Raw genomic sequence first — 20,488 nt, 5'->3', positions numbered from 1 at the left:
TCAAATTCATTGATAGCTCAATTCTTGCTGGGTAAAAGGGTCTCAGATGGCACAGAGGAAGGCCTGTGTTGGAGTCTCTGGCCCTTACCACCAAGATGGGCACTCCTGTCACAACAATAGCAGTATATAAGCTTTCAAATATTGGGGGGGGGGGGTTGTTGTTGGTTTTTCTGAAATGATTTCCCACATGCAACTGTAATATCTAGATAGGTTTTCTACATAATTGAAATTGTGTGGAAAGATGAGTCCAGTATGTTGGATACTACATCACCATGTGGGCAATGCACTTCACATAAGCCCTGTTCAGGCATTCTAAATCACTCCCGCAATGAGGGAGAATGAGAATGAGCATGCTAGCTCAGCCCCGACCACCCTACAACAGCGTTAGAAATTCAGATGTATAAGCTAATCGTCAAATGGCACCCTTAAACCTAGGTTACGGTCGCCACAATGGAATGATAAACACTGCACCACAATTATTGCCGCTCACCATTTCTGGAAGCAGTAACTTCTGAAGTTGGGAGCCTGTTCTAGTGGTGTGGGCAGCCAGGAAAACCAGGGTTCTAGAATGCAAAGGGAGCCTACAGGAGTAGAGTGGGCTTGCTTCTGCAGCCATTACCCCTGCAACTTGTGACAGGTAATTGTAGTGGAGAAAGCATGATATTACTCTTCTTCATTCAGTGCATGAGGCATTTTGACACAGTGTGAGGGACCAAACTGGAATAGAGTAAGGCCCCACCTGGGAGGAAGGGAGGGAATGGTTATGTTGCTTTTGTATTATACTGAATTGCCACAGATGGAGGTGGGTGAAAGAGGTGTTTGTAAATTGTGCTTAATGTGAATACAGTGGTGCCTCGCAAGACGAAAAGAATCCATTCTGTGATTCTCTTCGTCTAGCGGGTTTTTTTGTCTTGCGAAGCAAGCCCATTGACGGATTAGCGGTTTAGCGCTATTAGCAGCTTTTAGCGGCTTATCAGCTTATCAGATCAGCTGATAAGCGGCTTAGCGGCTTAGAAAAAGGGGGGGAAGGGGAAAAAACCCGCAGGAACTCGCAAGACATTTTCGTCTTGCGAAGCAAGCCCATAGGAGATTCGTTTTGCGAAGCACCTCCAAACCGGAAAACTCTTTCGTCTAGCGAGTTTTCCGTCTTGCGAGGCATTCGTCTTGCGGGGCACCACTGTACTATTTTTTGTTTTCCTCTCTCTCTCTCTCTTTTAAATTCAGTCACATTTACACATATCTCTCTGTCTGTTATAAAATCCCTCACCCCTTTTCGGGGGGGGGGAGCTCTATGCAGAGGAAGTAATTTAATTGCAAGTGAAATGCACATTATTGAATGAGGTAAACACTGCCTTTGTTACTTTTTTATTAGTTACAGAGGAAAGCACCCTTCCCCTTTCCAAATATATATATATATATTTAAACTACTCTAATTGTTCAAAACGGGGGAAGAAATTATTTGAATGAATGCAGTTCCCAGATCAAAGACTAGATCATTATTTACAACGGTTTCATTCTAGTGATCATTACCGGTAGTATGGGGGGGGTGACAAAATGGAGTACAACACTTTGATGGCAAGGAGGATGCTCAACTGCCAGAATTAACAAGTCAACACAACATTTTAGTCAAGTATATGCAGAGATATCAAATCAAAACAAAGACGCTGCGACGCTGGAAAAAAGAGAGAGTTGCAAAAGAAATGAACTGGTCTCAGTTTTCTTTGTGTCTGTGCAACTTCAGAATGCAGGAACTAGTGATTTAAATATTATCTAAGTTTAATAATTTACCTAAATGTATACATTCTAAGAGTGTGATCCTATTTCCACTTGAAGGTTGGACAAAGGGTCCTATGATGTGGTGTATGAACAGCAGAGGGGTCCCCATGCTGACGTTGTGCTGAAGGCAGGGTGTCTTCCAGTAGTGTGTGGAAAATTCAGGGATCCGGGGAGTGCTGGAGCATGGAAGGGCAAGCATGGAAGCACCAGATCCAAAGTCCCCTTGTTCCTCCAACACACCTGAAAAGGGGGAACTGCAGTATGCCAACCCTTGGTCTAGCATTGTAAATTCAGGAGGGGAAAATCAGAAGCGCACTTCCTCACTTCCTGCCCAGATTGCAATGTAAAACAGGGCACAGGGTGTGATGGAATGCTAAGATATAGACTGGGAAGACCTAGGTTCAAATACCCACTCAGCTCAACCGCTTGTTAATTGACCTTGAGCTAGATACATTCTCTCAACCAGGGTTGTCGTGAGAGTAAGTGGCAGGACCTTGTAAATACGTAATATTCAAGGTTACAGTCCTTACATCCCACCCCTCTAGGTGATAGTGAATAAAGTAAAGGTAAAGGTAAAAGGGACTATGGGATGCAGTGCTCATCTCACTTCAGGCCGAGGGAAGCCAGTGTTTGTCCACAGACAGCTTTCCGGGTCATGTGGCCAGCAGTTTAGACCACAGTGCCACCCACACCCCTAGTGAATAAAGTAAGCAAAGTTGACAAGATCTTGCCTAAAGCAAAATTTAGAGGAGAATTTGGACGTTTCTTCTCAGATGAACAAATAATTTGGAAGTTGGGAGCTTACTGAAAATTCTGATACACTTTTTTCAAGAGCAGAGAATACGCATATCCTGAATCCACAGAACAACATCTGCAGACTCAAATGAGGCGCAAATTTGCATAGCCAAGCTAATTTCCTCTGGACAGAAAATGGAATCTTCTTATTTCCTTCGCCTGTGGCATTTCAGTAGAACATTTTAAAATCCAGCCGTCAAAGGGAAGTGATTTTTAAAAGATGCTTCAAAGCCTTGGAAAAAGACTCAGTCAGGGTTTGCTTGTAGTACATCCAGTGGCGTTACTGGTTGCAGTTTCCAATTTAGATCCTAATCAGCATATCTGAATCCAACATCAGGAAATTCTGATAAACATTAATAAGAAAATAACATATTTAGACATTCTAAAAGAGAACCGATAAGGGGATGCGCAAGCCACTGCCTCAGAATACCTTTAAGTAAATCAAACTTTCATAGATCCATCAAGGGGAACTCTTATGTGAGGTTTATCATAGGCAAAAGAGCTTACCAGTTCTGTTTGTAAGCTTTGCAGCCCAAATGAAACTGACTATAAACGCTTTCCAGTGATGGTTAGCATGCTTACCTCTGAGCTCAACTCAAAGTGGTTCAAAATGCTTTAAGCCACCATGTCGGACAGATGAATGCAAACTAACCTTTGAGAATCATAGGGGCCCAAACGAGCTCATCAGATTAGTAACAGCATTATGTGCTGGGATGAAGTGTTTGGGAGCTTCGGAGCTGCCTGACATCCTGTACTTCCCTGAGGTCAAGGGCATGGCAGGGGGGAAAGCAAAACTACGGCTTCATTGCCAGAGGAGGAAAAGTGGGGGGGGGGATGATATGCAGCTGTTTTAGTTGCACGCGTTTAGCCCGAGTTACAGCAGGGCATGGGGGAAGTAGTACACAGGGAAACAACATAAATCTTGTTAAATAAATAAATGAAATGAAAAATCCTACGGCTATTGAGAAACCTCACCCACCTCCATTCAGCACTTTGTGTACAGGGGGCAGAATGTGGAATGCATTTGGACTATTTTTCAAGGCTATGAATTTTCCCCACGAGTTTCAGGGAGTATTTATTAAATTCATGACCAGAGAGGTGGAGCAGTGTTGCCTACCTGGCTTCCTAACACAAAGATCACTGCTGGTAACGAAGAGCAAGAGGCATAAGGTGGTAGTAAGGTCAGTACAGGAGAAGCGCTGGATTGGCTCTGCTGCTGTGTCTGCACCATGCTGGCCTCCTGACTCCTCTCTCTCTCTCTCTCTTATTGGCAACAAGCTCCATGTTGGGAAACCGGTTATGCAACTGCATCCCAGCACCACTACGCCAGCCACCAATTCTGGCTTACAGAAGACCACAGCATTTCTCCCCCCCTTCTTTGTCTGCCATTTCCTGTGACAGTGCAGCAAAGCTCCTCACCATGACTGGTGCCTGCAAACTACCATTATTCTGCTCCAAAATACCCCTGGGATGTTGTTATACCAAAAAAAAAAAAAAGGAGTTTCCTTGCAGGGACATTCTGGGGGAAAGAGTGGCACAGTCAGCAGTTGCTGACTGCCATGGTACCTCTACAGGCAGTCGGTAAAATGGTTGGGGAGTTATAAAAAAAGAGAAACTGTCAACACTGCCAACAGTATGCATACCTCTACACACACATACTTTTGGGGGGAGGGAAATAATTTCCCCTCCATCTCCTCCCAGCCAAAGCTGTGAGGATCAAGTCAAAAGTTCAAAGCCGTAACTAAAGTACCCCAAATATAAATCATTCAATATAATTAAAATACCATAACAGCCAACACACAGTCATTCAATTTAGCAGCTCCTGCATGCAAAGATTGATACACATTGCCCACTGAAAGGCAAGCAGAGATGGGAGTCAGCTGAACACCCCACAAAATGTTATTCCACAGCTGTGATGCCATCACAGTGAAAGTTCTGCTTCTCTCCTTTCATGCCCACCTCTCGGGTGGCCAAGTGAAAAAGAGGCCAGGGCTCCCACACCTTTAATAGTTGTATAGAACAAGGAAATTCAGCAGGACTCTGATGTCCACTGCAGGACTGGAAGTTTTCATATGGGAGGAGACAGCTGTGAATGTATCTTGATCACAGGCTGCTTAGGGCTTTAAAGGTCAAGACCAACCCTCCAAATTGAGCCTGGAAACAAATTAGCAACCAACGGTGATGACATAATAGCAGGGTTGCATGATCCAACCTGCAAGCCGCAATTAACCTTGTAACCAGTCAGTATCCGCACTTGAACTGAAATGGTTTTAATTTTTTTTTTAATGTAATGGTTTTAACTGTTTCTGTATACAAGATTGTTTTATGTTATGTTTTATTGTGGATGTCTTGTGTTCTTTTCTTTTTTATCTTTTTTGCTGTGAAATCATTTAAAGGTGTCTCACAAAAAGCATTTATTAAAAGAAATAAATGAAATAAAATAAAATAAAATAATTTAAATATTCAAAGATGGCCCCACAGAGAACACATCAAATACCCTGTGACTAGGGTATGAATAGATAGAATCTATCCTTGTGATTAAAATTTGTTTTGAGGGGGGGAAATATCTTGGCTTTTAAATTGTTGTGACATGCCCCGGTAAATGATGGGGGATAAATAAAATTGCTAGGAAATGAAAGGGTGTGACTAGCCAGAGTTGGTAAAAGGTACCAGCACTAACCAGGACGTCCTGTTCCCTAAAGTGGAATTCAACTCCATCAGGCTGTCTACCTAATCCCAGCGCACCAAATGCTTATAAACAAAATCATGTGGTTTGCCAGCACCAACTGCATTAAGCTTCAGTCTGGACACTGAGGATGAGAACAAGCAAGGCCAAGGACTGGAGGGAAAAACAGGAATAAGGAAAATAGTGCAGATAAGCAGATGCCAGAAAAGAAATGGATGCCAAACAGCAGCAACATTAGCAAAACTATACAAGATTTGGCACCTTTGTAATTTGAACTAGTTTGCAAAAGCAGTGCTGTCATCTGAATTCTGTCTTTTCAAGATTGCTAGTTTGATAAGGAAGCAATCAACACTCCACAGACTTTTGAGCCTTTCCCCTGGTACACAGGCAGGAGAATGGGTGTACCACTGATAAGCTTCCTGAATGGTGCTATCCTGCCCAATGAAAAAAGGAATACAAAACATATTCCCACTTGCTCTTTCTCTCTCCACTAGGGTTAGGGAGATCTGAGCAGTGATTATATCACTCAGATTTTTCTAGGTTTGAGATTTCTTTCCAATGCCCCCAGATAAGATTCCCGACAAAATGCTCATGTTCACAATCATTAAGCTTGACGCATGTCTCCAAGAATTACCATTGTTTTGTACCTGGGCCGCTGCATCAAACTCTGATAGCCCATGAATGATGGTCATTCACAACCACAACCTCATCATGTGTAATGATAATGCCATTTACAGCTTTGGGGATCTGCATACCCCCCCAACACATTGTCCCAGTACTAATTTTCACACAGTTCCCATGCACATATGCTTCCTCCTTTTGAGGCGATGAGAAAGGGTTTGTTTGTTTTTTAATTTAAAAAATGTATGCTGAATATATGCATGCCAAAAACTCTGCTGTGGTGTGAAACATTTTACAGGATGCAACCACCTTCCACCTTCTATTAGTAAGGACTCTTCGGGGAATAGATGGATATGGGTAAAATCAGCTTTTACAAATTAACTGTAAAAGAAAAGAGGAGCTTGACAGTGAAGAAATGGAGATGAAAAAATGGCACAGATAAGAAACACTGAAACATTTGTCCAAATTGAATTACAAGAATCATATGCTGAAAACACAGAGCCAGAAATATACAGCAAATTGGAGCCCTTGCGCATGACTTAACACTTGCATCTTCTGTTTACTGAAATGAGAAGTATTATGCTAACGTAACCAAAGTAAACTTTTAGTCGTATAAAGATTGCATCTATACAGGCAAAACGATACATTATCTTTTATCCCGTATTTCCTAGGAACAACGACGGTTCTAGCTCAACAAACTGGGAAAGATTAATGTCAAGATTAGGAAGTTTCAAGATATTAGAAGTTCACATATCTGTGTAAAGTGAATGCTGTTCACATTTCTGTGCCTACCTGCCTGAGGTGAAACCATTTAAAACATGTAAAACCCAATTCTGGCAACTTAAGCTTGTCAACCAAGGTGTTTTTTTCAGATGTGATATGCATACAGAATTAACATCCATCAGCGCCACAGGCTCCATGTCCTGACCTATTCATTATAATGTCTGAACATGGGCCCCACTTATACATGCAGATGCTCTATCTTAAGGAACATCTGAAGGTCAAAGGTAGAGCTGCCCATCTAGAGCATTAATTATATACTCATCTTTACCTATTTATTTATTTATTTATTTATTTATATATATATATATATATCCTGCCTTGCCTAAAAGTTCAAGGCTGCTCACAAGAAAATAAAAATACAATTAAAACCATTTTTTAAAAAATAAATCAGCAAGCACTGGATCAAAACAAAAAGGAAGGGCAAAAACAGCAAAGATAAGCAATAAAAGAATCCAAAGGAATTAATAAGAGAAAGAAACAGATTTTTTTTAAAAAAAAAAAAACCCACAACATTCAAATCATCATACAGAGAGACACTACAAGTAAAATCCTGTGTAGTGTAGTGGTTAGAGCACTGGATATGGGTGACGAGGGTTCAAATTCCTACTCAGCCATGAAAGTTGCTGGGTGACCTTGGGCTAATCATCGCCTCTTAGCCTAACCTACCTCACAGGTTGTTTCGAAAAACCCTTTGTGTTGCGCAGTTTAAAAGAGATAATTATTAAAATGTATAATCTACTTGAGGCTTTTTTCCCCCTCAGGAAAACAGCTTGCATGCAGGCATAACATACTAGCATTTCATTACACACTTTACATACTAGTGATGCAGGTTTACCACCTGAGTAAGAGATGGCTTGAGTGTAAGCAATGTTAAGATATATAATGAGGAAGCTACCATTTCCTGCTCTCAAATTTTGTGGTATTGAAACAGCTTGCTTTGGGAGATGTTTAGGGTTTGTTTATGGGTTCTGATGAGCTTTGGACTGTAATTTTTAATTATGTCAATGTGGCCAGATCCCTTGAACATGAAAGGTTTTTTCTTTTTCTGTCTCCCCCCCCCGACCCCCAAAAAGGATGTGAGACAACAAAACCAGCTATAGATGAATTATAGAAGAAAATTAGCTCTTGAAATAAAAAAAAGCTAATGTATTCTCTTTGGATCATCCACTTAAAATTTCTATATTAAGAGACTTTTTATTGAAAACGTAATATGAATGTGCTATAAATGAATTGAAGGCATCTCATATTTCCATCACATATCAAATCACATATCAAAGGCAGAGCACTTCACATTTAATCATAAAAGTAATGGGATCATCCCATGCATGCAAAATGCAGTGAAAGTAGCAGGGTGAGACAACACTGAGGTGAGTACGCACCAAATGGCTTGAAATGACATTTATTTTTTCTTTCAGTTAAAAAGAAATCTAAACAATATTACATTTACACTGAAGCAAACACAGACTACATGGTTCATGATCACACATCTCAAGAAAGAAGCTGAAATCCATGAAAACAATAATAAGAAATTAGGAGGTAGAGCAGAATACAATTAGTCTCTGTCAACTGGTGGCTGATGCAGACCATAGAGAAGTTTCCAGATCTTGTATGACTTTTTCCAAAAGCTCTGGAGACTTTTGAAAGGAATCAAGAAAGCTTCCAAACAAAAGGAATCAGTATTTGGGTTTAAATGTGGGGAACCCAGATGGAAATTCCTATTCAGACCTGCAGCTTACTGAGTGGCCTTTCTTTAAGGCTCACCACAAAGCGATCATGCCCTACCATGAGACAGAGTGAGGTGGTTGTCTGAGGGAGGAGGTGCTGAGTGCCAAGGAGATGTTGGAGGACAGATCTGTATATACCACATAGCCTGCCTGGTGCCCTGCTCTCAGGTATGGTGGGGGATGCTTTCCTGTCACCAGTACTGAAGTTTCAACTGCTAGTCCCTTCCAGGTTTATACATGGAATGGGAAAGGGCTGCATCTTGTCCTTTGCTATGGGCAGCGCAACCTTTTGGGCCAGCCCTGATCACACCTAATGGCCAAGGAAAGACTAATCCCCTTGTGATACTTCTCTAAAAGGCCCTGGCCCATGGAGGTCACTAGAACAATCGCCTAGCTCAGTGGTGGCGAACCTATGGCACACGTGCCAAAGGGGGCACTCAGGCCCTCTCTGTGGGCACATGTGACGGCGCCCCTTCCAACTCCCCACAATCCTATGATTCGATGGTTAGCCCACCGGGCTGCACTTCTGAACCCCACTCATGCAGGAGGGAACAAAATGCTGCCAGTCTTACTGACAGTTTTGCACCAAGGCGCTTTAAGACAGCGGAATGGAATGTTCACATTTCAGCTGCAGCCTGTGGGCAGCAAACTGGCTACTCACACATGCACAGCTGTACTTGGCACGCACGCTGCCCCTACAAACTCTGTGCTGGGGTGCCTCCCTTCCACACTGTGACCGACGGCAGCGGAGAGCTGAACCACTACGCATTTCTGGGCTTCACTCCGGGATTTCCTTTCGCCTACTTGATCAGGCCAGGAAGCAAACTTTCGAGCTGAACTCTCTTCCATCGCCATGGGTAGGTGCAAGATCCTCCCTGCTAGGGGATCAGTGGAGGGCAAAGGAGACTGTTTTGTTTTTTTCATAGGATTGTGGGGAGTTGGAAGGTAACCTGAGGGTCATCTAAGTCCAACCCCTCTGAGATGCAGGGATCACAACTATAGCATCCATGGCAGACGGGCATTCAGCTTCTGCTTTGAAATCACCCAAAGAAGAGTTTCTTGAAGGGAATTATCAAAACGGCCATGTTGTCTGGGAGTTATTCCCTTCTTCATGATTTCCCAAACAAGGATAATGCAAACTTTTACCTTTCAATACAAAAGTTGTTTGCATGATTGAAAGCTCTGTTTATTGTGTTTTTATTTTAAGACAAAATATGTTAAGTGGGTTTGGGGTTGAAGTTTGGGCATTTGATCTATAAAAGGTTCACCATCACTGGCTTAGCTAGTCCATTTGGTCCAGAATTCTCGACTGTCGCTATCTACAGATTTAGAGAGACAAGAAGAGCTCTCCTTTTATTTCCATGATTGTGTAATTCAAAGCCAGAACCTGGAGTGAGATCTGATAAGGAGTAGCCAGCGGCAATGGCCTCCTGACAGCAGCATTGTTGCCACTTATTGGAGTGGTGTTGGGACAGGGCTGCAGCCACCCTCAGTTTGCCGCCACCCTGACCAATTCTGCCCCAGTACATGGCAGTGATGCCAGGGTCAGGGAGCTCATGATGCATTGCCACCCCATCCTACCAACCAGTCCTACCACTAACCTAGAATCACCCCAACCAGAACATATTCTATAAACTTAAAAAAGCAATGCATATATTTATCTATGGAAAACAGCAATCAAAACATGGAGTCATTTGGTAAATAAAGGAATACAAATAAAGGTGTTGATCTCCTCACCAAATATACTTGGCTCTCCACTAACAGCAGGCTAACTCCCAGCCTTTTACCTATGCCTCCACTCTTTCTAATCTCACTCAATCTTCAGTCTTTCTCCATAGCCACTCTTCCTAAATGTCAACCTGTCACTCCATCTATCCACCATTCCAGTGCACTCTGTCACTAATTCTTCCACTTGTTGTTCTGTTACACACCTTCTAAAGCTATTGCTACATTTTGTGTTGCTCTATAAATTAATTATGCATTGTGCGAAGAGGTACTTTCGCCCTCTAACACCTGTAATGTGACTACTGTATGAAAAGCATGCATTTTCATTAGTCTAGGGCATGGCTTTTGCGTACATGATGTGGCCACCTCACTAAAGCTAAGCAGGTGAGGGTCTGGTTAGTCCCCATGTACCTCATCCTGAGCTCAAGTGTTACCAGCTAAAGGGCAGGTATGAAATTGAATAAACAAACACATAATGCAGGCAGAATAAATGCTCATAGCAAATCTTTCAATTATATTGACTTCAGTAAGAATCAGTAAATGAGCACCCATACTATGATTCTGAAGTTGGGAGAAAGTTGAAAAGCAGCTTTGTGATATAAGGTTCATTGGTCTGGAAAATTCTACTTTTCACTGGGCAGACCCCAAGCCTAAAAAAGACCATTTAGAACCTGGCCCAAGCTACTTACGTACATGGCATAATTAAAAGGAGTTAGCAAGCAAATGGAGAAAAGAAGCAATTTCAAAGGCCGAGACTATGATTGAAGGCATTTTGCATCCTTGCATATATTTTTGTATATTTAGTTAATGATTTTAATGTTAACTGAACAGTAATCCTACAGTGATTTTTGCTGAGCCCAAAATACTAAACTATTTATACTTGGGATTTACGGCTTGGTATTAGCATGATTAACACTATTTATTCTTGTATATTTAAAATGACAATAGTATTTTCTTTTAACATTATTAACTTGCATCTTCATGATTGCTGCACTGGAGGCTTGAAGTCATGGACTAAAACTGTCATAAAAATAAAGCTGCAGCTCAACAAGACTGTCATTCATGCCTTTCCTTAATTTGTAGGAACTCTCATAATCTTACTGACCCATCCCCCAGTAATGACAGTATTAACTGCAGTAGCTTGGCGGGGAATACTTAAGAAAGAAAAACTAAGCATGCCAAGAACAGGAGAAAGAAGAGCAATTAATGTCAAGATGACTGGGGCACGTTTTTTCTAGATCAATATAAATGAAAAATTGAGGAATTTAAGAAACAATTATGTATTTTAAAACTAAAGATAGATGTTCTGCGTGAATCAGATGTGTTAGCTGAATGTTAATTTATCTGAAGCCTCCAGTTTTTATAAGTCTGCATAGTCTCACCTCTCAACCCTTGGTTTCCAAAAAAAGAAGACAAGTTTAGAACACAAAACCTTGAAGGGAGGAATGCAACAAGAATGCAAAACACACCCTTTTAAAAAATCAAACCATCCTCTTATATATAAATGCTGGTGCCACCCTGCGTACCTATACTGTATACCATTGCTGTCCTAAGCGAAACATCTGCATGGACAATGAAGCAAAAAATGAAAGCAATGCTAATATTATAAAAAAACTGAGCTTGAACATGAGGCCGAAGCCCTATGCAGAGTTAAGTATGCTTAAATCTATGTATTTTTCTTGGTCTCATTTAGGTATACCTACTTCTGCATCATACCGGGCAAGAGAAAATCTCAGCACTGAACTCACGGTGCAGTCTTGCATGACTTATTTTATTAGTCTGTCTACCACACATCTCTAAAATGTACAAAACTAATGGAGGTGAGACCTGAATTCATTTAAAAAACCACTTTTCACACCAGATCCACAGGGCCTCTTGTTTCGTAGGAGAATATTTTGTTGCAGATCAGCCTCCTGCACATTCTTAAGTAAGCATGCCATGGAAGCTTCTGTTCCCAACCAGCCAGTCAGGTTCCAATCCTGGGATGAGGTGGCACTACCAGTGTTCATCCTACCACCAAACACAGCACACACCCTCAAACAATGCCACCTGCCTCACTGGCTGCTCCACTTTCTTTGGAAGAGCAAATTTGAGAGAGCTGTTTTAAAAAACATCTATTTAAAACATAGGTTTGCCTTATTTCCCTGATATGGCATTCCAGTTTTCTCAGGGGTGGGAGAGAACGGGATTCAGAACTGAACCACTCTGTGGTAATCCTTTCACCTGCCGTCTCCGGATTTTTGTCCCGCATTTCTTTCATTTTTTGCCATTTAGGTGCTAATATTCCTTCTAAGCAACCAAATACTTTTATCCCTCTTGGCAGGTGTAATTTTCAATTCCCCTGACATTTCCTCTTCAACTACTCCTCAAGTACCCCGCGTAGTACGAACTGCCCATGAAGAATTCCTTACTTTTACAAGCATTTCTCACATGCTCAAATGCACACGCAGTCATACTTTGTCACATTCTCAATAATATGCCATCCTTCTTTTGCTACAGCTTTGCTTCTCCCTTACCACCCCCTTGACATGTGACACTCTTTATGTACAGTTCCTCAATAGGCTCTGTTCTTTTTCCTGGATCCAGCCTTTGCACAAACTCCCATGGTCTCTATGCCCAGTAGAATGGGGTAGGGGTGAAGGGTACAGATCTGAGATCAAGAGGGATTGACACTGCCATATTGTAGAGAAAGAAGAGAGAGAGAGAAGTTAAAATAGTAAGAGAAAGAAGTTAAAATAGTAGGTAGCAGACTCACTGGGAAGATTCATCTCAAGCATTTCGAGACAAGGTGAGCCGTACCACTTTGAGGCACCTACCTTGTCTCATTTGTGAAATGCACCAAACCTGTATCAGCTAACCAGTGGCCTCTATCTGCACAGCCGCCATGTTTTTATGGGGTGGTGGCGGCGGGGGGGGGGGAGGGGAATCCACCTCAACAACATACCAAACTTCAAGAGCATGTATAGATAGAAATGCTGTTATTCAAATATTATGACGGTTGCTTTGATCCACTTCAGCTGCAGGATTCAATGGGAAAAAAGAGTATTCTTTCTTATTTTTAACCTTGAATACACTTGGCACAATTCTTCTCTCAACAATTCTCCATGATGAGAAATAACACAGAAAGCAGACATAATCATTACTGTGAATGCACAGTTCTCATCTGCATTTCTTTTTAAAGAAAGAGGATGCGAACCTAGCATGATGATAGATGTGGTCCATGCATCCCCAGTGACAGCCCACTCGCCCTAGAAGAGTCCTATACATGTGAATTCATTTGTGCTTATAATGCCCTGGACGTATCAGATAACCAAGAGCAAATGCATTGTCAGCAATGTAAGCCAACGCCTGCACCAGACAGATACCTGTAGTGCAGACCTAGGTTTAAGCGAACACCATACTTAAGGAAGACCTGAAAAGACCACAGAAAAGCATATATCTCTTCCGTGTGCAATCAGAAATGAAAAGTCCCTGATGCAAATTATTAATGAACGGTGCTGTTAAAGTATAAGCTCCATAGTATGAAAAGGAGCAGAATATATTGTTCTTTAAATAGTGAGTCATTTTATTAAAGGTATTGCCTATGCTTATACTACAGATAATAAAAATTAATAAAAAAATAAGGGGGAGTTTCTAATTCAAGCCCAAGAAATTCCATTAGGACATGCATGTGTGTCTACAACTGACGTCTCAGGAAATAGGCTGCATAATTAAAGAAATTTTGGGTGTTCTCATTCCATTTACATTGTTCTTTAAGTTAAAGGCAGAAATTTGTATCTCTATGAACAATTGCTAATAGGTACACTATAGCTTACTATACCTAACAAGAGCAACTATTGTTAACGGGTAACTTTAACAATGATAAAACTTTAGAACGCAAACAGATTTCAAGATTCAGCAGGTCCCACCGTAGAAGAAAACATGGTCTCACGCCTTTAAACCCTGCCTTTAATCTGGGATGTAAAAATGCCACCTTTTATAGTGAAGTATTGTACTAGGCTTTTATTGTCATTCAAATAATCTGCAACCACAAAAAGTACAGGAACTTCACCAGCGTAAGCACAACTGCAATGAATGGGTGTATTCGGTGAATTATGTGTGATATTTGGCAAATATGGTTGTTTACAGTATGCTAGCCTAGAAAATGAAAAGGAACACTTTTCCAAGGTGCAGATAAAATCATGATCATTCAAACCCCTCCTCTAAACTTCATTACAAATGGGCAAGTTGGATATATTTGGAGCTAAATCCAAGTTTACCACCATGCCCCCCACCCCAGTGTTTGCTAATGAAGTGAAGAATATGCCTCCCGCTACAGAAGCATACAGACAATTTCCTTTACAGTGCAAAATTTACATGACAACCAGCATAGGAACTGGGAAGATCAGCCATATCAAAGAAACAGTGTTGTGGTTTCCCCCCTCCCATTTACTATACTGCAGGAAGAACAGCTCTGTTTCCCTTAAAGGTAAATGAAAGACACTCAAAACCAACTATTCATCCTGTATGGGGAAATATCCTTATTTGTCTGGAAGCAGACTCTCTTGAATTATTACTGAAAAGAATGAGATTATGAATACGTTAAGATTTCATCGAAAGGCACAGAGGAACAAAAATTAAATGACCCTTGCATTGGCTGGGAGGGTAACAACACCATATTTAGGCCACACAGAGAACACAATGCAGAGTGCAGAACAGAACAGCCCTGTCCAAAACAAGTGCATCATCATCACAGGCTTCACTGGAATGAACTGGGCTTGCGGCACCAATCCAGAGTCCTGCATCTTTGTAATTCAGCTTAGGCTTTGACTTTAAGTACTGTGAAGCAGAAGTCAAATCTAGTGACCCAATGGGACTTCTTTCCAAACAGGTATGTCAAGGTTTGAAGAGCTACGTCTTGCATTGTAACATCGGTCCAAAAGGCAGGTGCGGGTTTCCTATGCACGCTGCTCCAGGCTACTAAATAAGGTGCCCATAGCATGTGTACACTCTACAATGCTTCTACTCTAGTGCATTTGGTGGCTACAGTACTGCAGAGTAATGGCTCATGTCACTATCCACTGTAACCGATTCCTTTGCTTTGCCTTGGGAAATATTCTATTATCCTTCCATCCAAAATTAAATGCAAATTATCCAGTGAAACCAAGTATGAAACAGGATACCTGGGATTAAAAGCAAACTAAATTTTGATCCCGCAGAGCCCCTTTTCTGTCTTTTTGCAAATGGAACACAAAAACAAAAACACCATTCACGCTACTACTTGTACACTTATGCGGCACTTTGATTAATACTTTGTTACCATGAGAATCTTACTGCATGTCCACGGGTGTCACCTTACTAATTTTTGTCTTCCAATGGCACTTGAGTGTGACTTATGTTAGAATTTCACTGTTTCTACTCTCATCATCAGTATCTTTTTACTCATAGAGACACAACAATGGGCAGTTGGGAGGTGAGATGAAAGCCAGTAGCATTTGGGTTAATTCACTACTATCTCAACATCCAAATGGATTATTCTTCACAGCCAGACACTAGGAAGGGGTTTCACATCTGGGATGGTGCAATGATGTCATCTTGCTAACTGTCTGGATTACTACTGTTCCAGTGGACTAAATATTATTGTTTATGCCTTGAACTGTCCCCCCTCCCCCACAACTTTGACACATCTGAAAATGAAAACACCAGGTATGCCTTTGTCTCAACAATGTTAAAAATATAAGCTATTGCAAAGACAAATATTTGAAACACAATCCTGAAGCTCCAGTTCTACAGAGAAATGCATAGCTTACAATAAAGACGCCAAGTCAAAATTTAAAATACACTAAGAATCCTAATAATAATAATAATGCCACCCAAATGCTAGGACAGCTTAAAGACATTAGCAGTAGTACAGCTCGAAGTGCCCATCCTATCAGCATTGGTGTTTCCTGTTTCATTTAGTTATGGTATTTCAAACCAAAACACAATATATTTATTTTTTTAAAAAAACAACAACCCGCCAGATGGGAATTAAATACACAATTATCAAGATGCAGACAGAAGAACACAGTACTGCCAGTGCAATTGAGAGATGATGAAGAGAATGTAAAATGAGCATTGTGGTAGCTTCCGATTATTTACACTGCAGTATAGCAACCAATAGGAAGGTATCCTACTACTTTAGATAATATTCTTTATTTCAGAATAATCTATCATAAGAAGATGAGGAGTTATTACAAAGAATACCATTTCACAACTCTTATGTCCTTATTTTTCTATGCAACTTTTGGAAAATGGCAAGAGACCACATTTTATACAAGGATTCTGAGCCAAAGGGGTTTCCAAAATTAAGGACTGTATATCTTGGATAATAACTCTTTTTTAAAGTACATTTTAAGAAGATTAGGAAGCCAGTATATGCTGTTTTTAGACATTTACCCATATCATCCCTTTAAAAAAACACAAAAAACTGGAAGGGGTGTTTTTACACAGTATCCACAGAAAAATTCTGTCAGTGAAGGAAGCATTATTTAATAAATGCTGAGTATTCTACTTTAGTGTATAAAAAAGCTTAAATAATTTGGAAATATTTCAAATGACCTCAGGCCCAGAACTGTGTTCTGCCATAACTGTTATACTTTTTTAAAATCTCCATTTTCAAATACTAAGTAACATTGAGAGGAAGAGTATTTTCTGCTCAGTTGTTATGCTTCTTTAACAGCCATTAGGTTTACTGCACTAACGGTAATTAGTGAAGCATAAAAGTTTCTTTGCCTTACCAACGCAACACAGGAGCAAGGACAGTCTTATCAATAGCAAACTGTTTCAATTCACTGATTTGAATGGCACTAACCCTTACCATGCAAAATACACAGCACATTCTTCGTGCGGAGCAAAATCTTATTTATTTGGGGTTTTTTTATTTAAAAAATCTATTTAAAGTTTAACTTGGTCCATTGAATCATTTCAATCCAAGCTCTAAAAATTGCATCTGGGTAGCTGAATTTCACTTTGAAAGCTCATGTCTTCAAATCATGCGGAACTGCAACCCCGGAGCCCTTTTTCAACTTACCACCGGCCTGGATTTCTCATTTATTTTTAATTCATCAACAGCTATATTTAAACACAGGTTATCTGAAAGCAGGATTTTAATATAAGGTTGCATGTTTAAATGAGACCAGATGCAAGCTCTAATAATCTATAAAAGGTCTAATAATCTATTCTCCATTCTCATTACTCTCCAGAATTATGGAGACTTAGCCCAATTTCTCAAGTTTTTGCACTACTTCACAAGCTTATTACCCAGCTGTGCAGCTGAGCAGGAAGATAACCACATTCATTCTCCTTATCTGTAATGATGTAATACATCCCAGCACTGGCCTGAGATGATTGGAGGAATAATAGGATTGTAAAAACTGCAGAGATGACAAACAATAGTCAAGCCTTCGGGTCCCCCAGCCCCCACCCATTGCAACGAAGTACAGCCAGAGAGAGCAAAATAAAATTTGCCCGGTTTTTGTACCTCTTGAATGAACTGTGTGTGTCTGTGTGTGCGCGTGTGTGTGTGTGCGTTTGTGCATGTGTGTTTACACAGAAAAACTGCTGCTAACATCATAATCCCCACCTAGGAAGCAAAACAAAAGCCAGGCACACTTCTAAATCTAAATAGCTCCACCACAGAGAGACAAAGTCATCTGGGTGGGCTCCGTTTAAGAAAGGGAGAGTAATCTAAAAATAACCAGTGAACGGTGAAGTCTATAGTCTCTGCAGTGTGTAAAAAGACAGCAGGCAGTTAAAAGTGTGGAGGGAGGGGAGGAGCGGAGAATGCCCTCTGACTGAAAGATGTCGTTCCTGTTTCTTCAGGGTACCAAACCGGATTCCATTTTCAGCACTAAATCCATCCACGGTGCGTACACCTGAAGCGATCCTTACCTTCTGCAGAAGTTGGGAACCTGAGTATTTCGCTGCGATGGATCTGATCTCCCCACCAAATGCAGAGGCCCAGAGTTTCACACTGCAAAGAGAGAAAGAATTAAAATGCGGAACAGAGGCAAATGTAGTAATGCATGACAGTTAACAACAACAACACTCCACTCACAATCTGAGCTGCAACTCACATATATACCTGCAGCTCAGGACTACAGTGCGCGCCTCTGGGGAAGCGGACTGTGGTCCACAGAAGATCACAGCCACAAGACATTAGCTTAGTCTTCCAGGTGCCACAAAACTATTTGTTATTTCAAAGCAGGAAGGGTGCACTTTCTCAGTTTGAACCCCCCTCCCCGTTGAGCTATTCCACTAGGCAAGGCGAAGGGAGTGGGGAGGCCTCTTTCGTCAAACTTGCCGGAGATGAAACTTTATCAAAACAAAACCTCGCTCTGCAGCAGCAGCGGCGTCGGCGGCGTTTGTCAAGAGCTCCGTATTCGTGTTTATTCGCTTGTCCCTGAGCTTCTCGGCCGAAGCGGGACTGCGGGCAAGGAGCGAGTCGAGCGTGTCCGGCCAGTTGCCGGCCCAAAGTTCCCCCGCGGAGGGAAATTTGGGAAATAGTAAGAAATAAAGCTCCGTTTCCCGCAGCCCCAAATCAAAACGGAAGGAAGATGTTTCGGGGTGGGGGAGAGACAAGGAGCCACCCATGCCAGCCCATTTCGGCCACCCCGCTCTCCCTGCGACACTTACACAGCCAAGGGGATCTGCTGCTCCGAGCCGGCCACGGCCACCAGGCTGAGGCAAACACCTGCCCAGAAGAGGGAGAGGAGCCCCGCGGAAGCCCTCCCGAGCCCGGGCATGGTGTCGGTCCTCGGCGTGCCTTCCTGGCGACGCTGCTCTCGGCTTGCGCGGCGGCGGCGGAGAGGGAAAAGCGAGCGGGCGGGCGAGCGCGGAGCCGGGGCGCGGCGGGGCGCGGAGTCACGGCGCCATCCTCTTCTCCTCAGCTCCGCGAGCGGGGCGGCTGGCTGGCTGGCTTCGCTCCAGATCCTGAGGCGGGTCGGGCTCTCCCGGCTGGTCCCGGAAAAGTGGGGTGTCCTCGGCAACCCGCCCCACGGGCTTGCCACGCTGCTGGGCAACCACAACTCCGCTCCGCAGTCGGCGGCGCGCCGGAGTTACTTCCGCGAGTGACCTCGTGGCTGCTCCCGCCGGCGCCTTGAAGTGCAGAGCCCGGCAGGTTTGGGCGGGAAGGAGCTCGCTCGCTGTCGTCGAGGGTCAGGTGGGGAGGAGCTCGGCGGCCGAAGCGCGGCTCACTTTGCCCAGGGAAACGCAAAGAGGTCCCTCCCTCCGTCCCCTTTTGGGCGACGTGTGTACGCGCGCCTCCCTCTCCCTCTCGCCCGCCTCCCTCTCTCTCTCTGCGTTCATTCAGCGCTGCGCAGCTCCAGCGCAGCCTTCGTCCCAAATCAAGTCCGCGCTGCTAATATACCCTGGTGGAGAGCGGCGCGGCGTCGGCCGCCTTTTAAGGAGATGGTGCACGCCGTCAGGCAGGCATCGCAGGGGGAGGGAGGAGCAGCAGGAGGATGAAGAAGAAGAGCGAGCCAGGGCCGAAAGTGTCTCCAAGGCGGCAGAAGAGGAGCAAGTCCGCAGGAAAAAGTGCAGGACGGAAGGCAGGACGATCCGCGTTGGGATCAGCGGCAGCGGGGAGCCGGAGGGAAAGGCGCCGCAGCCAGAACCGCAGCCCCTCCGCCGCCGCCGCCGGAGGAAGAGACCTGGTCAGTTTCAGGCAGCGCGCTCCTGCGTGACAAGCCCCGGTTAACGCGGCCCCGGCGATGAAGGGCTGAGGGGATCGCTTCACCTCTTCCACCCGCGGCACTTCCAAGGCGCAGCGCGGGAGGGAGGAGCGGGAGGAGGGAGGGCGGCGGCGGCGAGGAAGGCGCGCAAGGTCGCTCCCTGCCGCTCTGCCCTCCTGCATCGCGCTGACGAGGAGCCAACCTGCGGGCGCCCCCTCGGCCCTTCAGGTCAGCAGTCCGCGCGGGCGGAAGGGCCTCCGGAGCTCCCCGCGAAGCGCGTCGCCGCGCGGGCCGTCGGCAAGCATGGTGTGCTCGGCGGAGGCTCCCTCGCTCTCTCGGCTGCGGCGAGGCAAGATCCGAGAGATGGGTGAACCCGGGTGGGTGAAGCGCGGGGGGGGGGGGGAGGATCCGATGAACGGGAGGAAATGCAGCACAAGGAAATCAATGCGAGCCTAAGTGACTGCTGGAGCCGGGGAATAAATTATTAATCTGGCCTTGTGAAGGAATCCCCTTGGTAAGGGGTGAGGGGCAGGATCGCGAGCTAGTGGTACAACTGAAGCCAAGATATGTGTGTGTGTGTGTGTGTGAGAGAGAGAGAGAGAGAGAGAGGCGCTAAGGAAGCAAAAGATGCTATTTTCAGTTACTTAGGGGAGGGGGGGTAAACTGGTCTCCTTAACCTTTCCACC

The 20,488-nt window shown here is 43.5% G+C and overlaps 1 protein-coding gene across 4 annotated transcripts in view; it reads right to left on the bottom strand.

Annotated features, from left to right (window-relative positions):
* The window catches only part of CACNA2D3 (calcium voltage-gated channel auxiliary subunit alpha2delta 3), a 482,706-nt gene extending 462,755 nt beyond the window's left edge, over positions 1–19,951 (bottom strand). For 2 of the 4 annotated variants that reach the window (XR_014522462.1, XR_014522463.1), the window contains exons 1-2: positions 18,766–19,945; positions 18,022–18,103 (exon numbers count right to left, since the gene is read on the bottom strand). Coding sequence is in view for 1 of the 4 variants with exons in the window: in XM_083489214.1 (XP_083345340.1) it covers positions 18,022–18,103; positions 18,766–18,875 (192 nt within the window). In the remaining 3 variants the exon portion in view is untranslated. Of the gene's footprint in view, positions 1–18,021; positions 18,104–18,206; positions 18,305–18,765 lie in introns of those variants that run through there. The other 2 variants (XR_014522464.1, XM_083489214.1) reach the window with 2 other exon arrangements.
* Between the last annotated feature and the right edge of the window lie 537 nt (positions 19,952–20,488).

The sequence above is a fragment of the Podarcis liolepis genome (genome assembly GCF_965112155.1).
Source record: "Podarcis liolepis genome assembly, chromosome: 2".
Classification (NCBI taxonomy): domain Eukaryota; kingdom Metazoa; phylum Chordata; class Lepidosauria; order Squamata; family Lacertidae; genus Podarcis; species Podarcis liolepis.
This window is presented reverse-complemented; position numbering and strand designations above follow the sequence as displayed.